General features: G+C 44.5%; 1 protein-coding gene and 1 long non-coding RNA gene across 7 annotated transcripts in view; one reads left to right on the top strand and one right to left on the bottom strand.

Annotated features, from left to right (window-relative positions):
- Window positions 1-22271, top strand: part of LOC132398417 (uncharacterized) — a 56217-nt gene extending 33946 nt beyond the window's left edge. The window contains exons 3-4 of one of the 2 annotated variants that reach the window (XR_009513653.1): window positions 4389-4487; window positions 17596-22271. This is a non-coding gene — a long non-coding RNA (uncharacterized LOC132398417). Of the gene's footprint in view, window positions 1-4388; window positions 5196-17595 lie in introns of those variants that run through there. The other variant, XR_009513652.1, reaches the window with a different exon arrangement.
- LOC132398415 (DENN domain-containing protein 5B-like) overlaps window positions 1-22412 on the bottom strand; it is a 288937-nt gene that overhangs the window by 4698 nt on the left and 261827 nt on the right. For all 5 annotated transcript variants that reach the window (XM_059977803.1, XM_059977805.1, XM_059977804.1 and 2 more), the window contains 6 exons: window positions 16992-17137; window positions 15177-15295; window positions 13757-13944; window positions 11250-11332; window positions 8102-8228; window positions 1684-1864 (listed from right to left, as the gene is read on the bottom strand). In XM_059977803.1, coding sequence (XP_059833786.1) covers window positions 1684-1864; window positions 8102-8228; window positions 11250-11332; window positions 13757-13944; window positions 15177-15295; window positions 16992-17137 — 844 coding nt within the window. The remainder of the gene's footprint in view (window positions 1-1683; window positions 1865-8101; window positions 8229-11249; window positions 11333-13756; window positions 13945-15176; window positions 15296-16991; window positions 17138-22412) is intronic.

The following is a 22412-nucleotide window of genomic DNA, read 5'->3' as shown; positions in this document are numbered from 1 at the left end:
TGATGCCACTTGAAGTTTCTTCCCTGAACCTTTCCTTCGTCATGTTTCAGACTTTTTTGAAAGTCTAACAATTTTATTAGCTTTAGATCACTTGACCCAATGCCTCCTCCTTTGGTTTAGCACTAATTTTAGTCAGGTGATTGTGGCTGAGAGGTATACTGTACTGTTTTTCCTGTGTTAAAAATGCATCGTAGCATTGAATGCTGTGGTAGAGTTCAAGCGCTCTTGTTTCATGAGCTGTACCTCAAAGAAAAGCTTACAGATTTGTATAAAGTTTCAAAGGTTGAACCGGTCCATGTGCCTATCTAAGTTTCTTAAAAGCCCTAATGTATCTACCTTTAGCACCACCCCAGCAGTGCTCTCTATGTGCTCATGACTCTGCATTGAAAAACTCCCACTGGCATCCCCTCTGTATTTTCCTCCAATCACCTTAAAACTATGCTCCCTCATGTTAGCCATTTCCACTCTGGGGAAAAAGCCTCTGGTTGTCCACTCAATCTATGCCTCTATCATCTTGTATATCTCTATCAAATCTCCTCTCATGCATCTTCATTCCAAAGAGAAAAGCCCCAGCTTGCTCAACATATCCTCAATAAGACACAATCTAGGCAGCATCCTGGTAAATCTCCTCTGCACTCTCTCTGAGGCCTCGACATCCTTCCTATAACAAGGTGACCAGAACTGTACACAATATTCTAAGTGTGGTCTATGCAGGGTTTCATAGAGCTGCAACGTTGCTTCACAGCTCTTGAACTCAATCTCCTGACTAATGAAGACCAACATATTTACATATTCTTAACCACCTTAAAAGCTCGATGCAACATCATGAACCAAAGGGTCAGTATTTTGCTGTAATGTTCTGTGTTTTATAAATATTTCCCATGTCCAGTCCCATCGCCACACCTCTCTCTACAGGTACTTCCATTTGGGTAGATACCAACATCATTACCCATTCGCTACGAGAGTGGGACTAATTATAATGAACATTCAGAGAGCTCGATTTATCAAATGGAACGTTCTAATTTTTAGATTTGCTGTTGTTGACCCCTCATCCCCTTCTATAACACAAACAAAACTGCGACCACTATGAGACTGCCCTCTGCCTTAAACTGAAACAGAGAACTTCCTGCAGGGTGATGGGGCTCCTCTCATAAAAAGACACTAGAGCAGACGGTATCAGTACAGATGGAACTGATGAATCTTGATCTCTGTTACACCATTGACAGGACCTCCAAGCACACAGCTTTAATTTCTTAGCTGTGGCTGTGAGCCTAACTCTTTGGTAGGCTGGGGAAGGAAGGGCAGGGGATGATGTGGGAGCAGGAGCACACGAAAGTGCGATCAGTATGACTGGAGAGAGGGGCAGGGGAGAAGGGCGTCGAGATGGAGATGGGGAAGGGAAGGAGACAAAGGGGAGAGGTAGATGGGGAGTGTAGGGAGATGGATTGCTGAGGATAAAGGCAATGATTAGAAGGACAAGGGGATTGGGAAAATTGAATACACTAATAGATGAAGATGTAAGGTAACACAGACACAGTCATAGGGAAAGACCAGGCAGATGAAATATGAAAGCACAAGTTGGTGACAAAATGCACTCAAGTAGACTGCCTGGTGCTTCGTCAACAGCTGAGCAGCAACAGAGAGCCCGGCGAGGTTTTGTGCTGTGGGAAAAGTTGCCCATACCTGGCCCCGAGACACACGAGCAGCTGCAGCTTCCCGTCTTTCCCAATGTTCCTCGGCGCGCTATTGATGGCGTTCACGTATTGACATAGTGACTTTGCTGACTCCGTGCAACACTTCCCCTCCAGTAGGTTGACCTGAGCCTCCTCGTCGTCAGCGGTTTCAAAGTACGTGACTGCTTTCTCTGAGTTTCAAGAGATGGGGGAAAGAATAATTTGTGGGTTGTAGCTTCGAAGTCATCACAGTTGGTCTGACCGGATTGACGAAGGACAGTTATAAATACCAGCTGGGGTCAGAAGCTCACGTCAGGTGGGATCCTGGTGATGGAGACATGTGGACCCTCTGCTTCCCTTCTCTCCCTACCCCCCGTGTGAGACTGAGTAAGTGTGGGCAATAATGTTAAGGGTCAATGAGACTGAGTACTTCAATGATGGGAGTGACTGGCGGAAGGATGGTTCCATTATGGGAGTGTTCGAGGGAAAAATAGAGCATTTAGAAGTTGGTGTGGCAATGGGTCTGCTTGAGACTCTGTATACACATGCACAATCATAATATATTGTATATTTGTGTGTATATATTGTACTGTGTGCATGTGTGTGTGCGCACACACACATGCACGTACATATAAACCATGGTGGCTTGAGTGGATGTGTAAGAGTGAGTTGTTAAAGAAATATCCTGTGTGAGGGAGTGCAAGTTTGCTGTAGTGTGTGCCCTCTCAGAGTGTGAGTTGTTGAGGTGAGGGGGGGGGGGGGTGCTGTGTAAAAAATTAAAGATTATAAAGATCAGCTTCATTTTTTCACATGTACATCAAAACATTCAGTGACGTGCCATTTTGTGTAAAGTTAAATCAACACGGATTGTGCTGGGCAAGTGTCGTTACCCTTCTGGTGTCAATGTAGCATCCCACAACTCACTAATCTCAACCGTACGTCATTGGAATGCGGGAAGAAACTGGAGCATGTGGAGGAAATCCATGAAGTCACAGGGAGAATGTACAAACTTCTTACAGAGAGCAATGGGAAAAGAGCTCCAACTTACAGCTAGTGCTGAAATAGGGTTACACTTACACTAATTTCTATGAGTTGAGTAAATGATGAATTAATATAGGACTCATGTTAATTTTGCTACCTTCCTCAACCATCCCATGGTTTCTTCTTTGACCCCAACATTAACCAAAAGTTGCTTTTCTATTCTCGCCACTAAAGGACCTTACATTCCCTCATGATACACTCCATTCATTGCATTCTTGCTTATACAATTCAACCGCCTGTAACTTTGGTAAGGCATCGTCTCCTCAAGGCCCAGCCTCCCAACTGGCTGTTGATTCTACTTAAATTAGGCAAGTGTCAGCCTTTGCATTTTGGGTGGTCAAAAGTAAAGGGGAAATGTATGGAAGTTGATGGAAGGACCCTTAACAGCAATACTGTGCAGAGGGATCTTAGGTTCAAGTCCATAGCACCCTGAAAGTGGCTGCACAGATAGAAAGGGTGGAAAAGCAGGTGTAGGGCATGCTTGCCTTCATCGATCTGGGCACTGAGTACACAGTACGAGTCAGGAAGCCATGTTGCAGTTATGTGACACTTCACTGATGCCACACTTGAGAGTATTGCATGAAATTTTTGTTGTCCCATTACAGGAAGGATGCTGAGGCTTTGAAAAGTGAATAGGAGTGTTTAACCAAGCTGCTGCACAGATTAGAGAGTATGAGTAGAGATTGAACAAAATTGGGTTAGTTTCTTTGGAATGGCAGAGACTGAGTGGAGATCTGATTGAAGTTCTCAAATTATTGAGATAGTAGGCAGCCAATACTTCTTTCCCAAAGTATATACACTCAGTGGTCACTTTGTTAGTTACATGCCTTACCTAACAAAGTGACCAATGAGTGTAGGTTCATGGTCTTCTATAGTCCATCCACTTCAAGGTTCAGTCTCTTGTGTGTTCAGAGATGTGCTTCTGCATACCACTGTTGTAATATGTGGTTATTTGAGTTACTGTCACCTTCCTATCAGCTTAAACCAGTCTGGCCATTCTCTTCTGACCTCTCTAATTAACAAGGAATTTTAACCCTCAGAACTGCTGCTCACTGCTTTTCACACCATACTCTGTAAAAAAAACTCTAAAGGCGAAAATGTGAAAGTCCCAGATCAGCAGTTTCTGAGATACTCAAACCATCCCATCTGGCGCCAACAATTATTCCACGGTCAAAGCCATTTAGATTTACATCTCTCTGCCGTTCTACTGTTAGGTCTCAACAACAACTGAACCTCTTGACCAGTTCTACATGCTTTTATGCATTGACTTGTTGCCACATGATAGGCTGATTAGAGATTTGCCTTAACAAGAGGTGTACAGGTGTATCTAATAAAGTGGCCACTGATTGTATGTCAAATTCTGCAGGACCTGCATTTAAGGTGAAAGGGGAAAGATTAAAGGTGTGTGTGGAGAAAATTGTATTTTAATCAGAGAGACCGGTAGGTACCTGGAATGGGCTGCCGGCGTAGTGATGGAAGCAGGCATTTGAGAGGTTTCCAGATATACACGTGACTCCAAGGAAGTTGGAGGGGTACGGATCACGTGTGGGCAGGAGACATTTAGTTTAATTTAGCATGTAGACTGAAGGGTGTGTTTCTGTGCTGTACTGTTATATGGTGTTTGCTTCTCATTAAAGTACTTATTTGTTTTTGTCTTCACTCTCTTCCCCATAGGGCACTTAACACCTTACTGAATTGGCCAACCTTCATCCAAGAAGTAATCGTTGAGTACAAATCTTCACACAAGAAAATGGAGCAGAACTGGGCCAGTTGGTAATATCATGGCTGATTCTTTGTTTCAGAGCTACTCACCTCCACTAACCTGCTAGTCCTCAATTCTCAACATTACCAATCTGTCCCAAATATGCACATATGCCCAAATATCTGTTGGGTACGGAGCAATATAAAGAAAATAGAGCTGGAATACAGATCTATGTGGAGGATAAAGCAGGTCTGGGGTGGCTGAATGATTTAATACTATGTGGATTCCTTAGCTAATAATGTTCAGTTGGAGTTACTGACTGGCCACAGGGCTTTTGTTTGTTTGCTTGTCACACATGTGAACATAACTGGCAAAGCCTGCATCATCTCTCATCATCCTTGAACTGAGGTGAAGTGTGACCACCTTGGAGTCACACATAGGCCATTAGAGAAAACAGAACATACAACACCTATGGCACAGTACAGGCCTTTCAGCCCTCGATGTTGTGCTGACCTTTTATGCCACTGGAAGATCAATCTAATCCTTCCCTCCTACTCAGCCCTCTCTTTTTATATCATCCATGTGCCTATCTAAGAGTTTCTTATAGGTCCCTAATGTGTCCACCACCCCTGGCAGGGAATTCCACACGCCCACCACTCTTTGTGCTAAAACCTACCTCTGAAATCCCACCCCCCCATATTATTCCTCCAATCACCTTAAAATTATGTTCCATCTTATTAGCCATTTTCCCTCCAGGAAAAGGTCTCTGGCTGTCCACTCTATCTATGCCTCTTATCATCTTGTACACCTGAACTTACCTCTCATCCTCCTTCACTCCAAAGATAAAAGCTGTAGCTGGAACAAAGGAGGATGAGAGGTGACTTGACAACCCGGTCATCTCGTATATATAAACTTCCACATTTAATTAATAAACCTTTGGATTTAAATTTCCTAGCTGCTGATTTGGGTTTCAATCAGTACCCAGCACTCAAAATACTACTAACTTTAAATGCTGCATATAAACCTTCAGACACGTATATTTAAAACATTTATTGCCATTCACTGATTTAAAATACACTTATTAAAGAGCTTTTTGCCTTCCTGCGGTGAGTGACAGTGAACGTTCGCTAGTTTTATTGTACCGATCAGAAATGCAGTCCCTACATCTGGATTCTTAACACGATAGAGCTTCTCATAGAAATGACAGTGAAGGCTCAGCCTTGGTTGCAGGATTCTGGTCTAAACCTGGGGCTGAGCAGTGAATTACATCATATAAAATACTTGGGTTGAAATGGAGAGTACAGAAATTTAATATAACAGTCGTCTGAGATTGGTCTCATTCGAGAAATTCACCTTCATTCCAGCAGATGGGGCTATACTGCCAGCTCCACAATGCAAAGTCTATTACATTATTTTCAATTACGTTTCTTAACTTGGGTGAAGGACGGGATTGGCTTCATAGTTCAAAGGTTACCTGCCAAGGAACAACTAGCGACAAACAGCTCTCCAGAATGTTTTTCACGGTAGAGTGGTGATTAGAGAAATGTGCTAATGGTAGTTGAGGGGGAAGGGATGAAAAGGAGGGGTTGGAGGGATGTCTCAGAGCCAGTGTTTGCCATCATGTTCTCCTGAAGACAATGCCTTTGGTGGAAGAAATTTGTCACCAGCATATGCCATCTGGGAAGGAGGTGCTCTACGTACAATTGTCTCTGCAGGGTCTGAAAGTGGGCGTAGATGCACACCTTGTCAACTGCAAGACTCAGAACCATAGCAGACACCCAGCATTTCCTCTTGCCCTGGAAGAAATCCACCAACTTCTTCTGGACCGTGGCAGGACCAAAAGAAACCAGCCAGTACCGCACGACAAAGGTCACCGGCTGGTTTATGAGTCCTGATGTAGAGTCACAAACTGAAACACTTAGAGATGCTGCCTCACCCTCTGAGTTCCTCCAGCACTTTGCAACATCTGCGGAATCTTTTCTGTTTATGGCTTATTACAGCGCCTTTTCCCATCTAGCTGAGGCCTTTTCCAGAGTCCCAGTCAGCTGACTGGGCGCCAACAGATGAGCATAGCTCCTGCCACTTGGGTCTGTGGCTCAAGTCTCCATCAGTTCCATCACACAGAGTGTCAGGACTTCTCGGGTGGGGCGATCCCATGTGGCCTGACTTCCACTTGGCTTAAATTGGCCTGATCTAGGCCCCACAACTCCCCATGATCTGGTCCCACACAGTTCAATGTTGGAAACGCCCCCCCACCACTCCACCCGTGTCATTCCACACCGTGCAAGATATTTCTTCACAGGCTGATCCTGCACACCGTAAACTCTGCAGATGCTGGAAATCCAGGGTAACACACACAAAATGCTGGAGGAACTCGGCAGGTCAGGCAGCATCTATGGAAATGACGATCCCTAAGGATTTGCAGGTGAAGTGTTGCCTCACCCGGAAGGACCGTCTGGGGCCCTGAATGGAGGTGAGGTTGGAGGTGAACGGGCAGCTGTAGTACTTCTGTTGTTTGCAGGGGTAAGTGCTGGGAGGAATATTAGTGGGGAGGAATGACAGGACAAGGAAATCATGGAGGGAGCTAATCCTGTGGAAAGCAGAGAGCGGGGGGAGGTAAAGTTGTGTTTGACGGTATGATCCCGTTGAAGATGGGAAGAAGTTGTGAAGAATGATGTGTTGGATGTGGAGACCTACGGGGTGGTAGGTGAGGTCAAGTGGAACTCTCTCCTTGTTAGGGCGGCAGGAAGATGGAGTAAGCGCAGATGTCTGGGAAATGGAGGAGATGCAAAGCTTCAATGCATTCAGGAGAGGGGAGAATGCTGGAGCTGAGAGTATTAAACGCTAGTGACCATAATGTGGGAGGGGCATTGAAACAGGAGTTAGTCGGATGCTCTCCCATTTGATGAGGCAGTATAGTGTAATGCAGAGTAGATCTGGTGCAAGGGTGCTGGTTGACAACACAATTAATTTGATTTCAGACTTCTGTATTCAGGTAACACATATATGATTTCCTCAGGTTAACATTATGTCCCAACTTTGAACATGTGCAAATACCTTGCGTGTAAATATTAATGTGATACCTAAAGGAGTCAGAGAGGAGGAGTTCCAGTAATTCAGTATGTGTGACCAAAGCGCATATTCCACTTGGTTAAGGTCGCGCAGCAGTAGTGTAATGCAATGACAGCACCAGCGACCCGGGTTCAGTTCCTGCCTCCATGTGTGAGGAGTTTGTACGTTCTCCCCACCCCATCACCGCATGGGTTTCTTCTGGGTGCTCCAGTTTCCTCCCACACTCCAAAGACGGATGGGTTAGTAGTTTAATTGGTCACATGGATAAAATTAGGTGGGGCGGGCTCATTGGGCCAGAAGGGCCAGTTACTCTCTCTAAATGAAATAAATAAAAATTGTTTGGGGTCCTCACTCCAATTACTGTTCCCTACTGCTCCCCCCACCCTCCAACCACTAACATAGAGAATTAAGGCACATTGACCAAACAGCTGCTGATCCAGAGGGAAAAAGCCTGGAGTACTGTCCCTAACTCTACCGTGTCTACAAGCAGCTTGCACTGCACAGACAGGTCACTGAACTTTGTGCCTACTGACTCTGTAAGGCACTGGGACACGGGCATAGCTCGGTCAGAAGCTGGCGTAAAGCAGAAGACCAAGTGCTACTTGGTGCTCACCTAGGAAATCCCAGATGAATATGTTCTTCTGGAAGAGGCGAACTGACTTGAAGCCGTGGTGAAAGACTTGCTCCAGGGCAGAGACCAGGCCAAACTCCCCACACAGCAAGACCGTCAGGCTCCCTCTCTGCAGAAAGACAAGTGGTTGGACATTCTTGAACACCGGCTACATTGACCTCTTCAGTAAAGAATGGGAGCAATAATAAAAGGGTTAAGTTACTGAACAAGTAATCTAGAGATCTGGACAACTTGTCGAAGAAAAATGTCGACTGTTTACTCCCCTCCGTAGATGCTGCCTGACCTGCTCTCTTCCAGCAATTTGTGTGTATTACTGTGGATTACCAACATCTGCAGAACACCTTGTGTTTAAAATGCCAGGCCCCAGTTCAGAATGCATAGTTGCTCTATATGTTAGTGTCAATAAAACCATCATATTGTCATTAAATTCTACAAATGTGCCTTGGTAAAGGAAATCTTTAACAACAGAAAATCTGCAGGTGCTGGAAACAGAAAGCACCACCCACAAGATGCTGGAGGAACTCAGCAGGTCAGACAGCATCTATGAAAAAGAGTAAACAGTCAACATTTTAGGCCATGACCCTTCTTCAGGATTGAACTCTCTACACTGCAAAGTCTGAAAACAGAGAACAGTATAATTGATTCCCAACCATTCTCCAATAATTCCCAGCAGCTGTCCCAAACTATTGCAACACAAAACTGACTCTCATTATTGTGGGAGCATGCTAACCACATGAGTTTAAGGTATTAGCTTGCTGCTATTTTTCCAAGAGCTTTTGGCAATGAGCTATAATTGCAGGTCTTGGTAGCAAAACACACATTCCTCTCACCAATTAATAAAACCGTTTGGCCCAAGGTGAGATTTCAGACCAGTGGTTACCTGCTTTTTTTTTGAAGGAAGACCCCATTTGTTTGACATTTGATAGTAACCGCTCAAAACCATTCAATTACAGAAATGATGACAGCACAAGTCACACTCCCTTTTAAGGTGATGGTTGTGTCTCTGAGATTCCTGAGGGTGGCTTTCTGGTCTTTAGTCACAACTGCCAGCGTGCAGAGTATAGTTATTTTACTTTTCTGTGACCTCTCCAGCTGAAGTATTTTAATATTAAATCTCAAAGTCCAAAATGAATTTATGAAAACACGAATTCTACCTTGAGATTCACTTTTTGCAGTTGTTCACGTAGAACAAAGAAATACAATAAAATCAATGACAAGCTATATACAAGTCTAATGAAAAACTAAAATGCAAAAACAACAAATAGTGCAAATTAGAAAGATGAGTAAATAAACAATACTGAGCACGAGTAGAGACCTTGAAAGTGAGTTCAAAGGTTGTGGAATCCATTTAGTATTTATTGAGGTGAGTGAAGATATCCAGCTGGTTCAGCACCCTGGTGTTAAAGGGGTAATAACTTGCTAAAACTGATGGTGCGGGACCCAAGGCTCTTGTCTCTCATGCCGAAGAGAGAAGAGAACATGGTGGGCGTCCTTGATAATAGAAGCTGCTTTCTTGTGCAGCACTCCTTGTAGATATGTTCAAAGGTGGGGAGGGGACTTTGTCTGTAATGTACTGGGCTGTGTTCCACTGCTTTTATCATCTCTGCAACTTCTCCCCAGTTTGTTATACAGTTTGGTATCTAGAATCATTTCATGGAAGAGAGGATAATCAAACTCAAAATAAAGATGTTTGATAAAAAAAAGCCTACTTCCTTCACATTGAGGATCCCCTGCCAGGAGGACTGAGCCAGTTTGCTACAGACTCAGAGATCATGACTCCATCATTGGCTTTGACTCCTACAACAAATAACCGGAAGAAAATGAAAATGCTTATTTTTGTGATGATCTCCCCCCCACCCCCCACCTTTCAACTGTATTTACTCCAGTGAAGATTATTTATGCTAATATGATGAGTGATCGATGACATTGGATTGTGGGCAACCATGTTGCGAGTATGTTTCTCTGCATCTGTTGCACTGGAAATCCTGAGACAATTTCAACTCAAGGAAACACATGACATTGAGCACACAGATTTTACGACTGCCCAATCTGAAATAAAGGTTACAACAGCATTAAGTCATGATGCCACCTGCTCTGGTTTTCTGATGTTAAAATTGCCTTTGCCTGTCCGCCCACATAGCATCCAGCACTGAAAAATCGCCTGTCACTGAAATTCTGCAAATGAACCAAACTCTCCAATTGCAGACTGTGGCCATTAGATGTCACTCTCGCTCCACTGCACCCATTTCAAAAGCTCCTCTGACACAGAGGAGCTGAAGATCCCTTCCTGTTGATGGAAACTTGCTCCTTTACCAGGTCAGACCCATGTCCTAGTGAACCACACACCTTCGTCTTCAGCAGAAGGAACTCACTGCACTTTCCCATCCAACACCTCTGGCCCTTTCACAACCCATCTGCTCACATCATCGGTCCCCACCCCAGTTCCCTGCAGCTCTTGTTCTCCAATCGGAGTTAATTTTAGTGCATTCAAATCTCTGCTGCATGGGTCCTTCCCTGCACCAGGTCTTTCCAGCCCATCACCCCTACTCCGACATACTTGGAGCTTCGCATGACTCAGGTTTAAAATTCCTGTCCCGTGAAACTTGCCCCTGCCTCACCCCTAAGTGTATCCATGGTTAATGTCTCATCTGGAAGACAGCACCTCTAGCAGAGCAGGACTCCCTCAGAACTGCTCTAAATTAGGCCTCGGGTGTGTCCTGCACTCAAGACTCAGGAGTGTGGTTCATGCCCACGATTCTCTAACTGAAAGATCCACCATCGATGACACTCTGGCGTAGAGAACTGTGAGGAATATAATAATAATAGAGAAGAAGAAGGAAAAGGAGGAGGAGGAGGAAGAAGAGGAGGAGGAGGAGGAGGAGTAATTTCAATTTAATACAAAGTCAAAATAAACTTTAATAAGTATGTATATGTCACCATTTACTACCCTGAGGTTCATTTTCTTGCAGGCATTTAAAGAAAAATAAAGAAATACAATCGTATTTATGAAAAACTGTGCATAAATAAAGACTAACAAACAATGTGCAAGAGAGAAATCGCACAAATATATATATATAAATAAATACCGCAGTTAATCACTGATACCAAACATAACATTTCTGAAACTTACCTCTTTTTCTGGCTTGTGAAAATGCTTCACAATATTATTAATAGACTCGCCAATTCCTTCTTGGATTTGACCTGCATTTGGTTCTGCCAATGAAACAAAGATTTAATGGAGCTGACATTTTTCACAGGAATAACAAGTGTTTGGGGCATCGAAGCCCAGGCTCGACTACAATTGGAGAATGGAGTGCAGTTTTGGTTGCCAGGCTGTAGGATGTGATTAAGTTAGAGTAGGTGCAGAAACAATTCACAAGGATGCTGCTTGGATTGAAGATCTTTAATTATCAAGAGAGATTGGTAAACTCTTTCCCCAGAACAAAGGAGAATAATGATAGGCAGAGATAGGATAAACAGCCAGAGTTTAAAAGGAACGTTTAAAGCCACAGGGCATAGGTTTAAGGGGAGAAGATTTAAAAGGGATTTGAAAGATAAATTTTTCCACAGAGAGCAGTTGGTACCTGGAATGAGGAGGCAGTGGAGGTGGGAATAGTAACAACACTTAAGAGGTATTGTGGCAGTTAGTTGAATGAGCAGGGCTTAGCAGGATGTGGAATTAACACAGGCAAGTGTGTTTGGTATAGATAGGCATGGTGGTGGGTCAAAGGACCTGTTTCTATGATGTACAACTCCATGTCAATAAAGTGTTGGGCTTGCTGAATGGCACATCTTGCTAATTTGCCAATTATGGAACCATACAGCATTGAAGGAGATTATTCAAGCTCATTCTGCTTCTAGCAGTTAGAAGACACTCTCCAATTGATCCTTCTTTCCCTGAAATACAGCTACTGCCTCTCGTTCAAATATTTATCCATTTCAAATTTAACAGAATGTCCTCTAGTTTTAGGCTCCGCTGCCTCTGGAAAAGGATTGTGGCTCTTTACTGTATTTCTGCTCCTCATAGTTTTGTAAACCTCTGCAATGTCGCCCCTCCATTTCTGGTGCTTCAGTGAGAATCATGCCACTCAATCCAGTTTCTCCTTGCGACTAAAGCCCTCTATTCCAAGCAACATCCCGGTGAATCTCTTCTGCATTCTTTCTAGCACATCCTTTACATGGTGTGATCAGAACTGCACGCAATGGTGCGGTATGGTAGCATACTAGATAGCACATCGCTTTACAGTGCTAGTGATCACCGATCGGGGTTCGATTCCCAACACTGTCTGTAGGGAGTCTGTACGTTCTCCCTGCTCCAGATGCTCTGGTTTCCTCACACGTTCCAAACAGGTTAGTGAGCCGTGGGCATGCTGTGTTAGTGCTGGAAGTGTGGTGACTCTCGAGGGCTGCCCCAGCGCAGTCTGTGCTGATTTGATTTGATGGAAACTACGAATTTCACTACGTTTAGATCTATATGTGACAAATTAAACTAATCAATGAGTTGTACAGCTACAATATGATGTCCCAACTCTAATACTCAATGCCCCTGTTTACGCGGGCAAGGACGCTGAACACATTCTTCACTTATCTACCTGCATTGCTATTTTCAGGAAGTTATGACCTTTGGAAATACTGTATCTATATCAACTCTTCTATTCTACTGTAATAATCAGAAATATAAAGGAAAATTTGTTTGTATGAAGCCTAAGCTCCTTCTGTTAACTGAAACAATTAATTATCTTTGAGCTCAAAGCTCATCAGACTAAAATATCACACGAGCGGCCATACGGAACTCGGATCAGGAATTGAGGCCTTTACACTGGGTACCTGGAGCAAGGTCGAAACCTGCACAGGCTCCCTTGGGACAGGAGAGTTACCACTTGGTAAAGGATGGTTCCGTCCAGGGAATGTTTCATCAGCTATAGATATCTACATCAAACCAACTTCCTTGGGAAGAAAACGCAACAATTAATTTGGAGTTCATCTGACGTGTGAAGTTACTGTCAGGAAATGGAGCCCATTCAATGTCAGGGAACGTGTGCTGAGCACTTCCGGGTTAGGGAGCACAGTCTGATATGGAGTAAAGGCTTCCAACTAGCACACATAGGCTAACTGCGTGAATGTGCTCCATCAGGCATAAAGCTACTCATGATATTAAACAAACCTAGTGACTTAGAATATTAAACTGTGCTGCAGTGTTCTATGTTGTGCAGACATTCTAATCAACTTTAAGATCGAGCTGTCTTTTCCCTAAAACAAAGCCCTCCATTTTTCTATCATCCATGTTCCTATCTAAGAGTTTCTTAAGTGTCCCTAATGTATCTGCCTCTACCACTACCCCAGCAGGGGATTTCATGCACCCACCACCCTCTATATAAAAAAAACCTGACACCCCCAATACTTCCCTCCAATTTATGCCCCTGGTAATAGTGACCTCCACACTGGGAAAAAGTCTCTAACTATCCACTGGATCTATGACTCTCAGCACCTGGTACGCTGTACTTCAGGGAGTTGTTCTCAGTTCACTGGGGCTGTGTTCTCTGGGAAGTCTGGGTGTCTGTCCTGAGAGAAAAGTGTGGGGGGTGTTAATGGAAACAAACCGCAGAGCTGATCCACAAGCTACAACAGTGAACTCACTGCCTGTCTTTCCTCCGAGGGAAGTGATGCTGAGGCGCCGAGCGATGGTCGGGGATCGCAGCTGTGGCGGTGTGCGACACTGTTTGCCCAGGTCCTCCTCCGCCACGGGGCTGATGAGCTCGCCGACCAGGATCCTCTCCAAGCTGCCGTCGTCCACTCCCTTCCCCAGCCACCTGCCACACGGGAACCTGATACAAGCCATGGGGTAAAGACCATAAGGCATAGGAGCAGAATTTGGCCATTCAGCCCATCGAGTCAGCTCTATTTCATCATGGCTCATTTGTTATTCCTCTGAACCCCATTCTCCTGCCGTCTCCCCCATAACCTTTGACACTCTTTACTAATCCAGAACATATCAACCTTTACCTCAAACAGGCCTTCACAGCTGTCTGTGGCAATGAATTCCACAGTAAAGCTGTTGGTGACACTAGTGGAAGGACTGGGGATACTCAACAGTGGATTGTCCACCTCTGAAAATTGTATACAACCCAAGGGCACTCTTATGTTGTTAGATGGAATGTAGAACAGAACAGCACAGTACAGGCTCTTTGGCCCACTATGTTGTACCCACCTTTTAATGATCTATCATTGACTCTGTACAGATCCCAATACCACAGCACAAGTTACCAGCAACTCTATGTTCCCTAAAACCAGAATCGACTTGCATGTTGTATAAGTACATAAATATTTAGTTCGAGCAAACCCAGGTGCGCTTACCCTGGTGCCCCACTTTGCAGCAACGATCCATTACTGCACTCTTAGCCCGGGGGAGAAATACTATCTACTAACACATACTAGAAAACAAAATTAAAATTAAAACCTTCCCTTGTTGCTGATCATTCACAATTGTTCAACCAATGAGGGCATGTTATGAGATTAGCACTCACCCAATGACAGTACTGAATATAATGAACCTTTTGATGTGGATCCAATTGGCACACTTGTTCCGAGGAATGAGGAGACGTGTCCACCTAATTGTCGCGGTATCCCCCAACCCTCCATAGACATGGGCTGACTATGTAACCCACCCCGTGCAGAAACTCGAGTTCACACCCTATGGTTAGTGAGGGGCTCCCTGGGATTGTAGGCAACCAGTGAAACTGGTTAGTTTGAGAGAAGGATGTGTTTCCTGTTGCCTTGTAAAATAAATGTTACCGGTTCAGACTCTTGAACAGACCAATCATAATTCTTGAACTCTTGATCACCCCATCTACTTCGTTTTGGCCCTTAAACCTTATTTGTTTACCTGCATTGCACTTTCTCTATAGCTACGACTCTAGATTATCAATTCTGCTTTACATTTTATGATCTACATGGTACATTTTCTACCTATATAAGTATCCGACTGTATGGCATGTAAATGAAGTTATTCCACTGTATCTCAGTACGTGACAATAGTAGATCAGTAGCTACACCTTACCTGTAGGTGTGTCCTGTAATCTCATTCCTGACCATCACACAATCCACCAGCCACTTGGCTAAAAGCCCCGAGTTGTCATGTCCGATCTGAACTGTTGTCAGTTTGCCCAGATTCTGGCACTGGAAGTGTGAGGAGATGATGTTTTGTTAGTCCCTTCAAAAGCAACATGCTCTCCAAGATACCCTCCCCTCCAGCCCACTCCTCTCCCTAACCATTCACCTCCATGCCCAAGGATATTCTTGTCCTGTTCAGCTAACTTGAATAAGATCTTGTGTGAACGACATCTGAGCTCAGCAGAAGGAGAGACTCATGACTTCAAACCCCAGTAAACATCAGCAACACGCAGAGACGAGACGGGGAGCAGCAGGGCCACGGTTGGTAGATCAGCCTCCCCACAGCTGGGGTTCAACCCTGAACTCTGGCATTATCAGCATAGTGCTTGAACCTTCACCCCGTGAACGCGTGGCGTTTCTCTGGGTGCTCCACTTCCGTCCCACATCTTCGTAATATTAATTTACCACCACCGATTGCCCTGAAGAGGTGAAAGGTCCTATTTGGTCAGGGAGTTGATGTGAGTGTGGGGAGAATAAAATTGTGATCGGTGTGGGTGGAGGCTTGATGCCTAACACAGATATGGTAGTGAAAAGCCTGTTTCCATGGTTCCGTGTTTCACATTCAATTCCATCAGGAATTTAGGTGAGTAAACCACTAGCTTTTTCAAGGAGGCCAAAAGCAAACAAGTCCCATAGAACTACAGAGGTTTCCCCTGAAGAACAGGCTAGTTGGCTAAGTGTGAATGCTGGGTGTTCTGACGTAGATTGGGGGACCGCTGTGTTGAGCCTCTACATCGGTGAGATCCAACGTAGACTGGGTACCACTTTGTTCAGTACCGTGTCTGGTGTTCCCAACTTTCAGTAATTTCTCCCCCTCTCCTCCCCTTTCTCTCCTTTTCCAATCTTCATTCTGGCTCTCCGTACCCCTTCCCTTCTCCTCACCTGCCTTTCATTTCCCTCTGGTGCATCTCCTTTTTCCCTTTCTCCCATGGTCCACTCTCCCCTCCTATCAGATTCCTTTCTTTAGCTCTTTGCTTTTCCACCTTTCAGCTTCTCACCTCATCCCCCTCCTCCCCAGGGTTCACCAATCACCTTCCAGTTTGTACTCTTCCCCTCCTCCACCTTAATATTCTGGCACCTCCCCCTTCCTTTCAAGTCCTGCTGAAGGGAGTTGGCCCAAAACATCAACAGTTTATTCCTCTCCATAGATGCTAGCTGACCTGCTGAGTTCCTCCGGCATTTTGTGTGTGTTACTGTGCATACCGGGACTCTCCAAAATCAATCCCATCTCATATGCACCACTTGTGATATGCACCGGTTGCTCATGTAACCATCCCCCACCTGCTCCCATGGTTTCATGTGACCCTAATCGGGGGGTGGGGGTGGTTTAAAAGGTGACCTGTAAGCTAGTGGAGGGAAGGATTGCCTTACATCTCCTTTGGTAGAGACGTACCTGCCACCAAAGGTCAAAGAGGTGGGAGAGGCATAAAAGAGGTCAGGAAGTAAACAGGAGGATTTGGGAGTTGTGGAGCTGGAAATTTCACAGCTTGGCCACTTGCAGACGAAGACACGGCTGTGAACAGCAGATTAATTTCAGGGAAAATAAAGAGGGCTGAAATGGAGACAGCTGGGAGAGCTTCAGGACAGGAGGAGATTTTAAGACAGGGATGATTCTGAAAAGGTGAAAATTTTCAAGCAGTGCTGGAGTTATTTTGGGTGGAATATGCAAGTGAAGTAACAGAGTTAACCGTCACACACCCACCTCAAATGTCATCTCCAAGAGGTTCTTGGGGACCTGCATCACTCCGGTGCCTCCCAATTCACCTGACACACTGATCCAAGGATTGGAGGTGGTGATGGAGTTGCTCAGCTTTTTGATGGGGATTATGACTGCTCTGTAAGGGATCACTGTGGGAAGCAAAGAGCAGAAATCACTGTTAAATCAAAGGTCATTCCTTCTCTCCTCACTCACTTCCACTGTATTTATACTTGAAACTGCTTTTGTGCACAAGGCTTGATGCGTAGCTCGTCTCTGAATCCTAAAGGAAGTTGTATTCCTTGGCACAGCACCGTGACTGTCGCCCTTGATCTCCCTCCAGAGAAGCCTTTCAGCTGTGGAAACAATCCAACACCTTCTCAAAGGAATGCAGGAAGACACTGGCACCCACCACTTTCAGTAAGAGCAGAAAAGTTCCTCCAGCCCAAAGTTTCAAACAACTGCTCAAAAACAGATTGTCAGTCCTGAGAATATGAAGTCAAAGATCAACTAATCCACAAGGCTCCCTAAGCGTTAAAGTTCAAAGTAAATTTATTACCAAAGTATGTTTACATCACCATATACTACTCTGAGATTCATTTTCTTGCAGGTATAGACAGAATCAATGGAAAACTGCACAAAGACTGACCAACAACCAATCTGCAAAAGAAGACAAACTGTGCCAAAAATAAATAATACTGAGAACATGAGTCTTTGAAAGTGAGTCGATAGGTTGTGGAATCAGTTCAGGGTTGAGGTGAGTGAACCACACTGGTTCAAGACCTTGATGTTTGAAAAGTAATGATTATTCCTGAACCTGGTGGTGTGGGACCTAAGGCTCCTGTACCTCCCGGATGGCAGCAGCAAGAATAGAGCATGGCCTGGATGCTGGGGGTTCTTGACGATGGATGCTGCTTTCTTGTGAAAGTGCTCCTTGTAATGTGCTCATTGGTGGGGTTCTTCGCCTGTGATGGAATGGGCAGTGTCCACCACTTCTCCGTTCATGGGGATTGGTGTTCCCATACCAGGCCATGATGCAACCAGCCAGGATACTCTCCATTGTACATCCAAAGAAGTTCGTCAAAGATTTAGATGACATGCCAAATCTGGGTAAACTTCTGAGACAGTGGAGGTATTCTTGTGCCTTCTCGGAGACAAGCTTTCCACTTTCACCTTTCAGTAACAGTATGGTTTTTCTTGTCCTGTCCAATTCCAATATCCAAAGTGGCAGCTTAATGATTGCTGCTGTCAAAGGGAGTGAGGTAAATATTTGTTCATACTGTACAGATGAATTACTATGGTTTTGTTGGACATGCATTTAAGGTGAGGGTGGGGGAAGTTTAAAGGATATGTGTGGGGCAAGCTTTTATTTACACAGATGTGGGCAGGTGTCTGGAACAGGCTCCCAGGGGTGGTGGTGGACACAGATGATAATGACAATTGACATGAATAAGCAGGGAGTGGAAGCACATGAACCATATACAGGCAGAATATACCATATACTGTGCTGTACTAACTTATGTCCTATCAAATGTTAAGGAACCTGACCCTTTCTCTTGTCAAAGTTCCCCTGCTAATTCAGATTTGACTGTGTGTACAGCCGTGGTTTGGATTGTTCAAGGAAAATCAAAAAAAATTACTATTTTGTTTTGCAATAGGAAAGCAAATCTAGCTGGAGTTATTGAAAGGTGGAACTTAGAGGGTCAGGCGCATCTACAAAGGGAAATGGACGGTCAAGATTTTGGTTAGCCGCAATACTGAACTGTCCGTTGCCCTCCATAGACGCGGCCTGACCTGCTGAGTGCCTCCAGCACTTTGTCTGTTGCTCCTTATTTCAGCACCTGTAGTCTCCTGTGTTTAAAAGGTGCAATCTAATTTGGTTTGCTCCAGCGAGGGGAGATACTGCAGCCAATTTGTACACAATAACCTCCGGCAGACAGTGAGTGATAGTGACCACATCCATCTGTTCTGCTAAGTGTTGGTTGAGGGGCTTCACCAAGAAAGGAGACAAAGCAGACTGTGGTAACCACAGAGGGGTCTCCCTGCCATATGCTGCAGAAGAAGTCACAATTAATGTCCTCCTGTTGGCCAAAGATCTGCTCCTTAAATGGCAGTATGTTTTCCCTCCATCTAGGGGCATAATAGACTTGTTCTGTACGATGCATCATCTCTGAGGGCAATAGAACATAAAAAAGCAAGAAATAGGAGCAGGAGAAGGCCATCTGGCCTGTCGAGCCTGCTTCACCATTCAATAAGTTAATGGCTGATCTGGCCTTGGACTCAGCTCCACCTACCTGCCTTTTCACCATTACTCTTAACGTCCTTATTATGCAAAAAATCTATCTGTGTCTTAAATATGTTTAAAAAGGTAGCCTTTGCCACTTCCCTGGGCAGAGAACTCCATAGATTCACCACTCTCTGTGAAAAGCAGTTTCTCCCCATCTCTGGCCTAAATCTATTCCCCAAATCTTGAGGCTATCTCCCCTAGTTCTAGTCTCACTTAGCAGAGGAAACAACTTCCCTGCCTCTATCTTATCTAACCTTTTTAAATGTTTCTATAAGATCCCCCCACCCCTCATTCTTCTGAATTCCAGTGAATATTGTCCAGGTGAATCAGTCATTTCTCATAGGCCAACTCACTCATCTCTGGAATCAACCTGGTGAACCTCTTGTGCACCACCACCAAAACCAGTAAATTCTTCCTCAAGTAAAGCGAGATTAGAAATGTATGTTGTACTCCAGGTGCAGCCTCACTAGTACCCTGTACATTTGCAGCATAACCTCCCTGCTTTTAAATTCAATCCCTTCTGTAATGAAAGCCAACATTCCCTTTGCCTTCTTGATAACCCGTTGCACCTGCAAACCAACCTTCTGGGATTCATGCACAAGCACTGCCAAATCTCTCTGCGTAGCAGCAATCTGCAATCTATTGCCATTCAGATAATGATCTGATCTTCTATTTTTCTTTCCAAAGCGAGTGACCTCGAATTTACCAATGTCCTACTCCATCTGCCAGACCCTTGCCCATCACTTGATCTATCTATATCTCTCTGCGGACTCTCCACATCCTCTGCATAATTTATCTTTCCATACAATTTAGTGTCATCAGTAAACGTAGATATGCTACTCTCAGCACCTTCTTCCAAATTGTTAACATATATTGTGAACTGTTGTGGGCCCAGCACTTGCAGAATTCTGCTCACCACTGAATGACAACAAGAGAAACATCCATTTATCCTAACTCTTTGCCTTCTATTGGTTAACCAATCCTTTATCCATGCTAATACATTAACTCCAACTCTATGCATACTTACCTTATAGATAAGTCTTTTATGCAGCACCTTATTGAATGCCTTCTGGAAATCCAACTATACAACATCCCCCTGTTCCCCTCTGTCCACTGCACTCATGATATCCTCAAAGAACTCCAGTAAGGTTGTCAAACAGGAACTGCCTTCGTGAATCCATGCTCTGCTGCCTGATGGAGCCACTTCTATCCAGATGTCTCACTATTTCTTCCTTAATGACAATGCCTACCATTTTCCCGAAATTAAGCTAACTGATTGAGTTAACCTGACTATTGCCTACATCTACTTTTAAACAGTGGTGTGACACTCAGTGTCTTACAATCCACTGGGACTTGCCCAGAGTCCAGAGAATTTTGGTAAATTATCACAAATTCATTTACGATAATTTCTGCCACTGCTTTCATTACCATGAGATGCATCACATCAGGAGCTGGGGACATAAACACCTTTAGGCTCACTAGTTTGCTCATCACTAACTCTTCAGTCATAGAAATTGTATCGAGGTCCAAAAAAGGCTTGACCATTTCCACCTTCTCATCTTCCAATGCACCCACATCACCCTTTTCTAGTTTATGTAATGATGAAAACTTTTATTATCTGTCTTTATATTCTGTGCTAGAGGAATCAGTCACATCTACAGTACTTTTAAAATATGGGGCAAGAAATGTCTTGCTGATATACCTTTCTCCCTTACATTCTTTAAAATTCCTTTCTAACAGGCAGCTGAATTTCACCATACTTTTGTCTTACAGTTCACTCCGCCACAGTGCTGCTTTGAACATAAACACTCCAATCTCCCCCCCTCCCATATCCGAAAAAGGTTCACTGGCCCAAAATGTTCACTGGTTTCCCTTCCCACGGATGTTCCTTCATTTGTTGAATTCTTCGATCATTTCTGTTACTGTATCTGACAAGAATAGTCCCTGAAAAAAAAATGCTTCTGCGCATCTCAGCAGGCATCTCCCAGCGACAGCAGGTATGAAATTCAAGACCTCAACCACAGCGGCAGTAAATGCTGCCCTCCTGCGTGCTTCTGAGACATGGCCCATCCAGAACAAGGTAGCTCACAGCACTGAAGAGAGATACAATTCTGCTGTCTCCACAAGTCCTTTAGTAGGAGAAGGGAACCAATACTAGTGTCTCCTCCCAGCCAGGTCCCTCAACACTGATACCTTAACCATGCTTATACTGCTTTGAGGGCGGTGGGGGTGGGGGTGCTACAGCTGATAATAGACTCTGAAACAGGCATTGTATTTTGAGCACAGTTGGAATAAGAGATTACTGGGTGGAAAGAGAAAAAAGTTTAATGAGGTTCTCAAAGTCGTCTTGCCAAAGTGCAACATCTCACCAACTCATGGTGAATCTGTGGGTGATGACTTTTCAAGGACAGCATTAAGAACCTTGTGTAAGGGGTTTCTTCTTTTATGTTACTGCGTATGTAATCAAAATGGCTTCTTTGTTAAAAGTAAAAATGCTTCTTTGTTATGCTAACTGGTGAGAGAGTGCTTTGTCTCTCAGCTTGTTTGGGTTATAATTACTGATGATGAGAATTGTATTCATTTGTTAACCAATTGGGATAGAGGTTGTTCTTCCTTGTGGGTCTGTAAGCTAGTGTTGGGCGGACTTTGGGGGAGACGGCGCGAGGGGATTAGAGGGAGAAGAAGTGATGTTGTAAGCTGGGCGATGGAACAGCCCCGAGCAGGGGTCCGAGGCCCAGGGTTTTCGGCACGGAGAGGAGACGAGGACAGATTCATGTGGAGCGTCTGGTTCACCACCGTTGTTGGTCCCAGGCGGCGGGTCGAGGAGGTCGGAGGGGATCGAATGGTGGCAAGAAGACTTTGTTAACTGAGCTCCAATGGTTGTGCATGAAGTGTTTTGGACTTTGATAAGTTTGGCACTTGATTTTTACTTTTCCTTTTATATTGTATCTCTATTGAGTACATAGTTCCAATGAGAGCTATAAAGTGTAATCCTTTAATCGCATATGGTGTACTGTCTGTTATTGGGCTTGGTGGGGACATCACAGTGTCTACAGAAGCTGATTACCCAGTTTGGCGGGGCTGAAGGCTGCTCCCCCTAGACAGAAGCAGGCTGAGCGAGCCTGAGGCTTACCAGGGGC

Source organism: Hypanus sabinus, chromosome 8, assembly GCF_030144855.1.
Source record: "Hypanus sabinus isolate sHypSab1 chromosome 8, sHypSab1.hap1, whole genome shotgun sequence".
Lineage (NCBI taxonomy): Eukaryota > Metazoa > Chordata > Chondrichthyes > Myliobatiformes > Dasyatidae > Hypanus > Hypanus sabinus.
The sequence above is the reverse complement of the archived record's forward strand: the minus strand, read 5'-3'. Positions and strand labels throughout refer to the sequence as shown.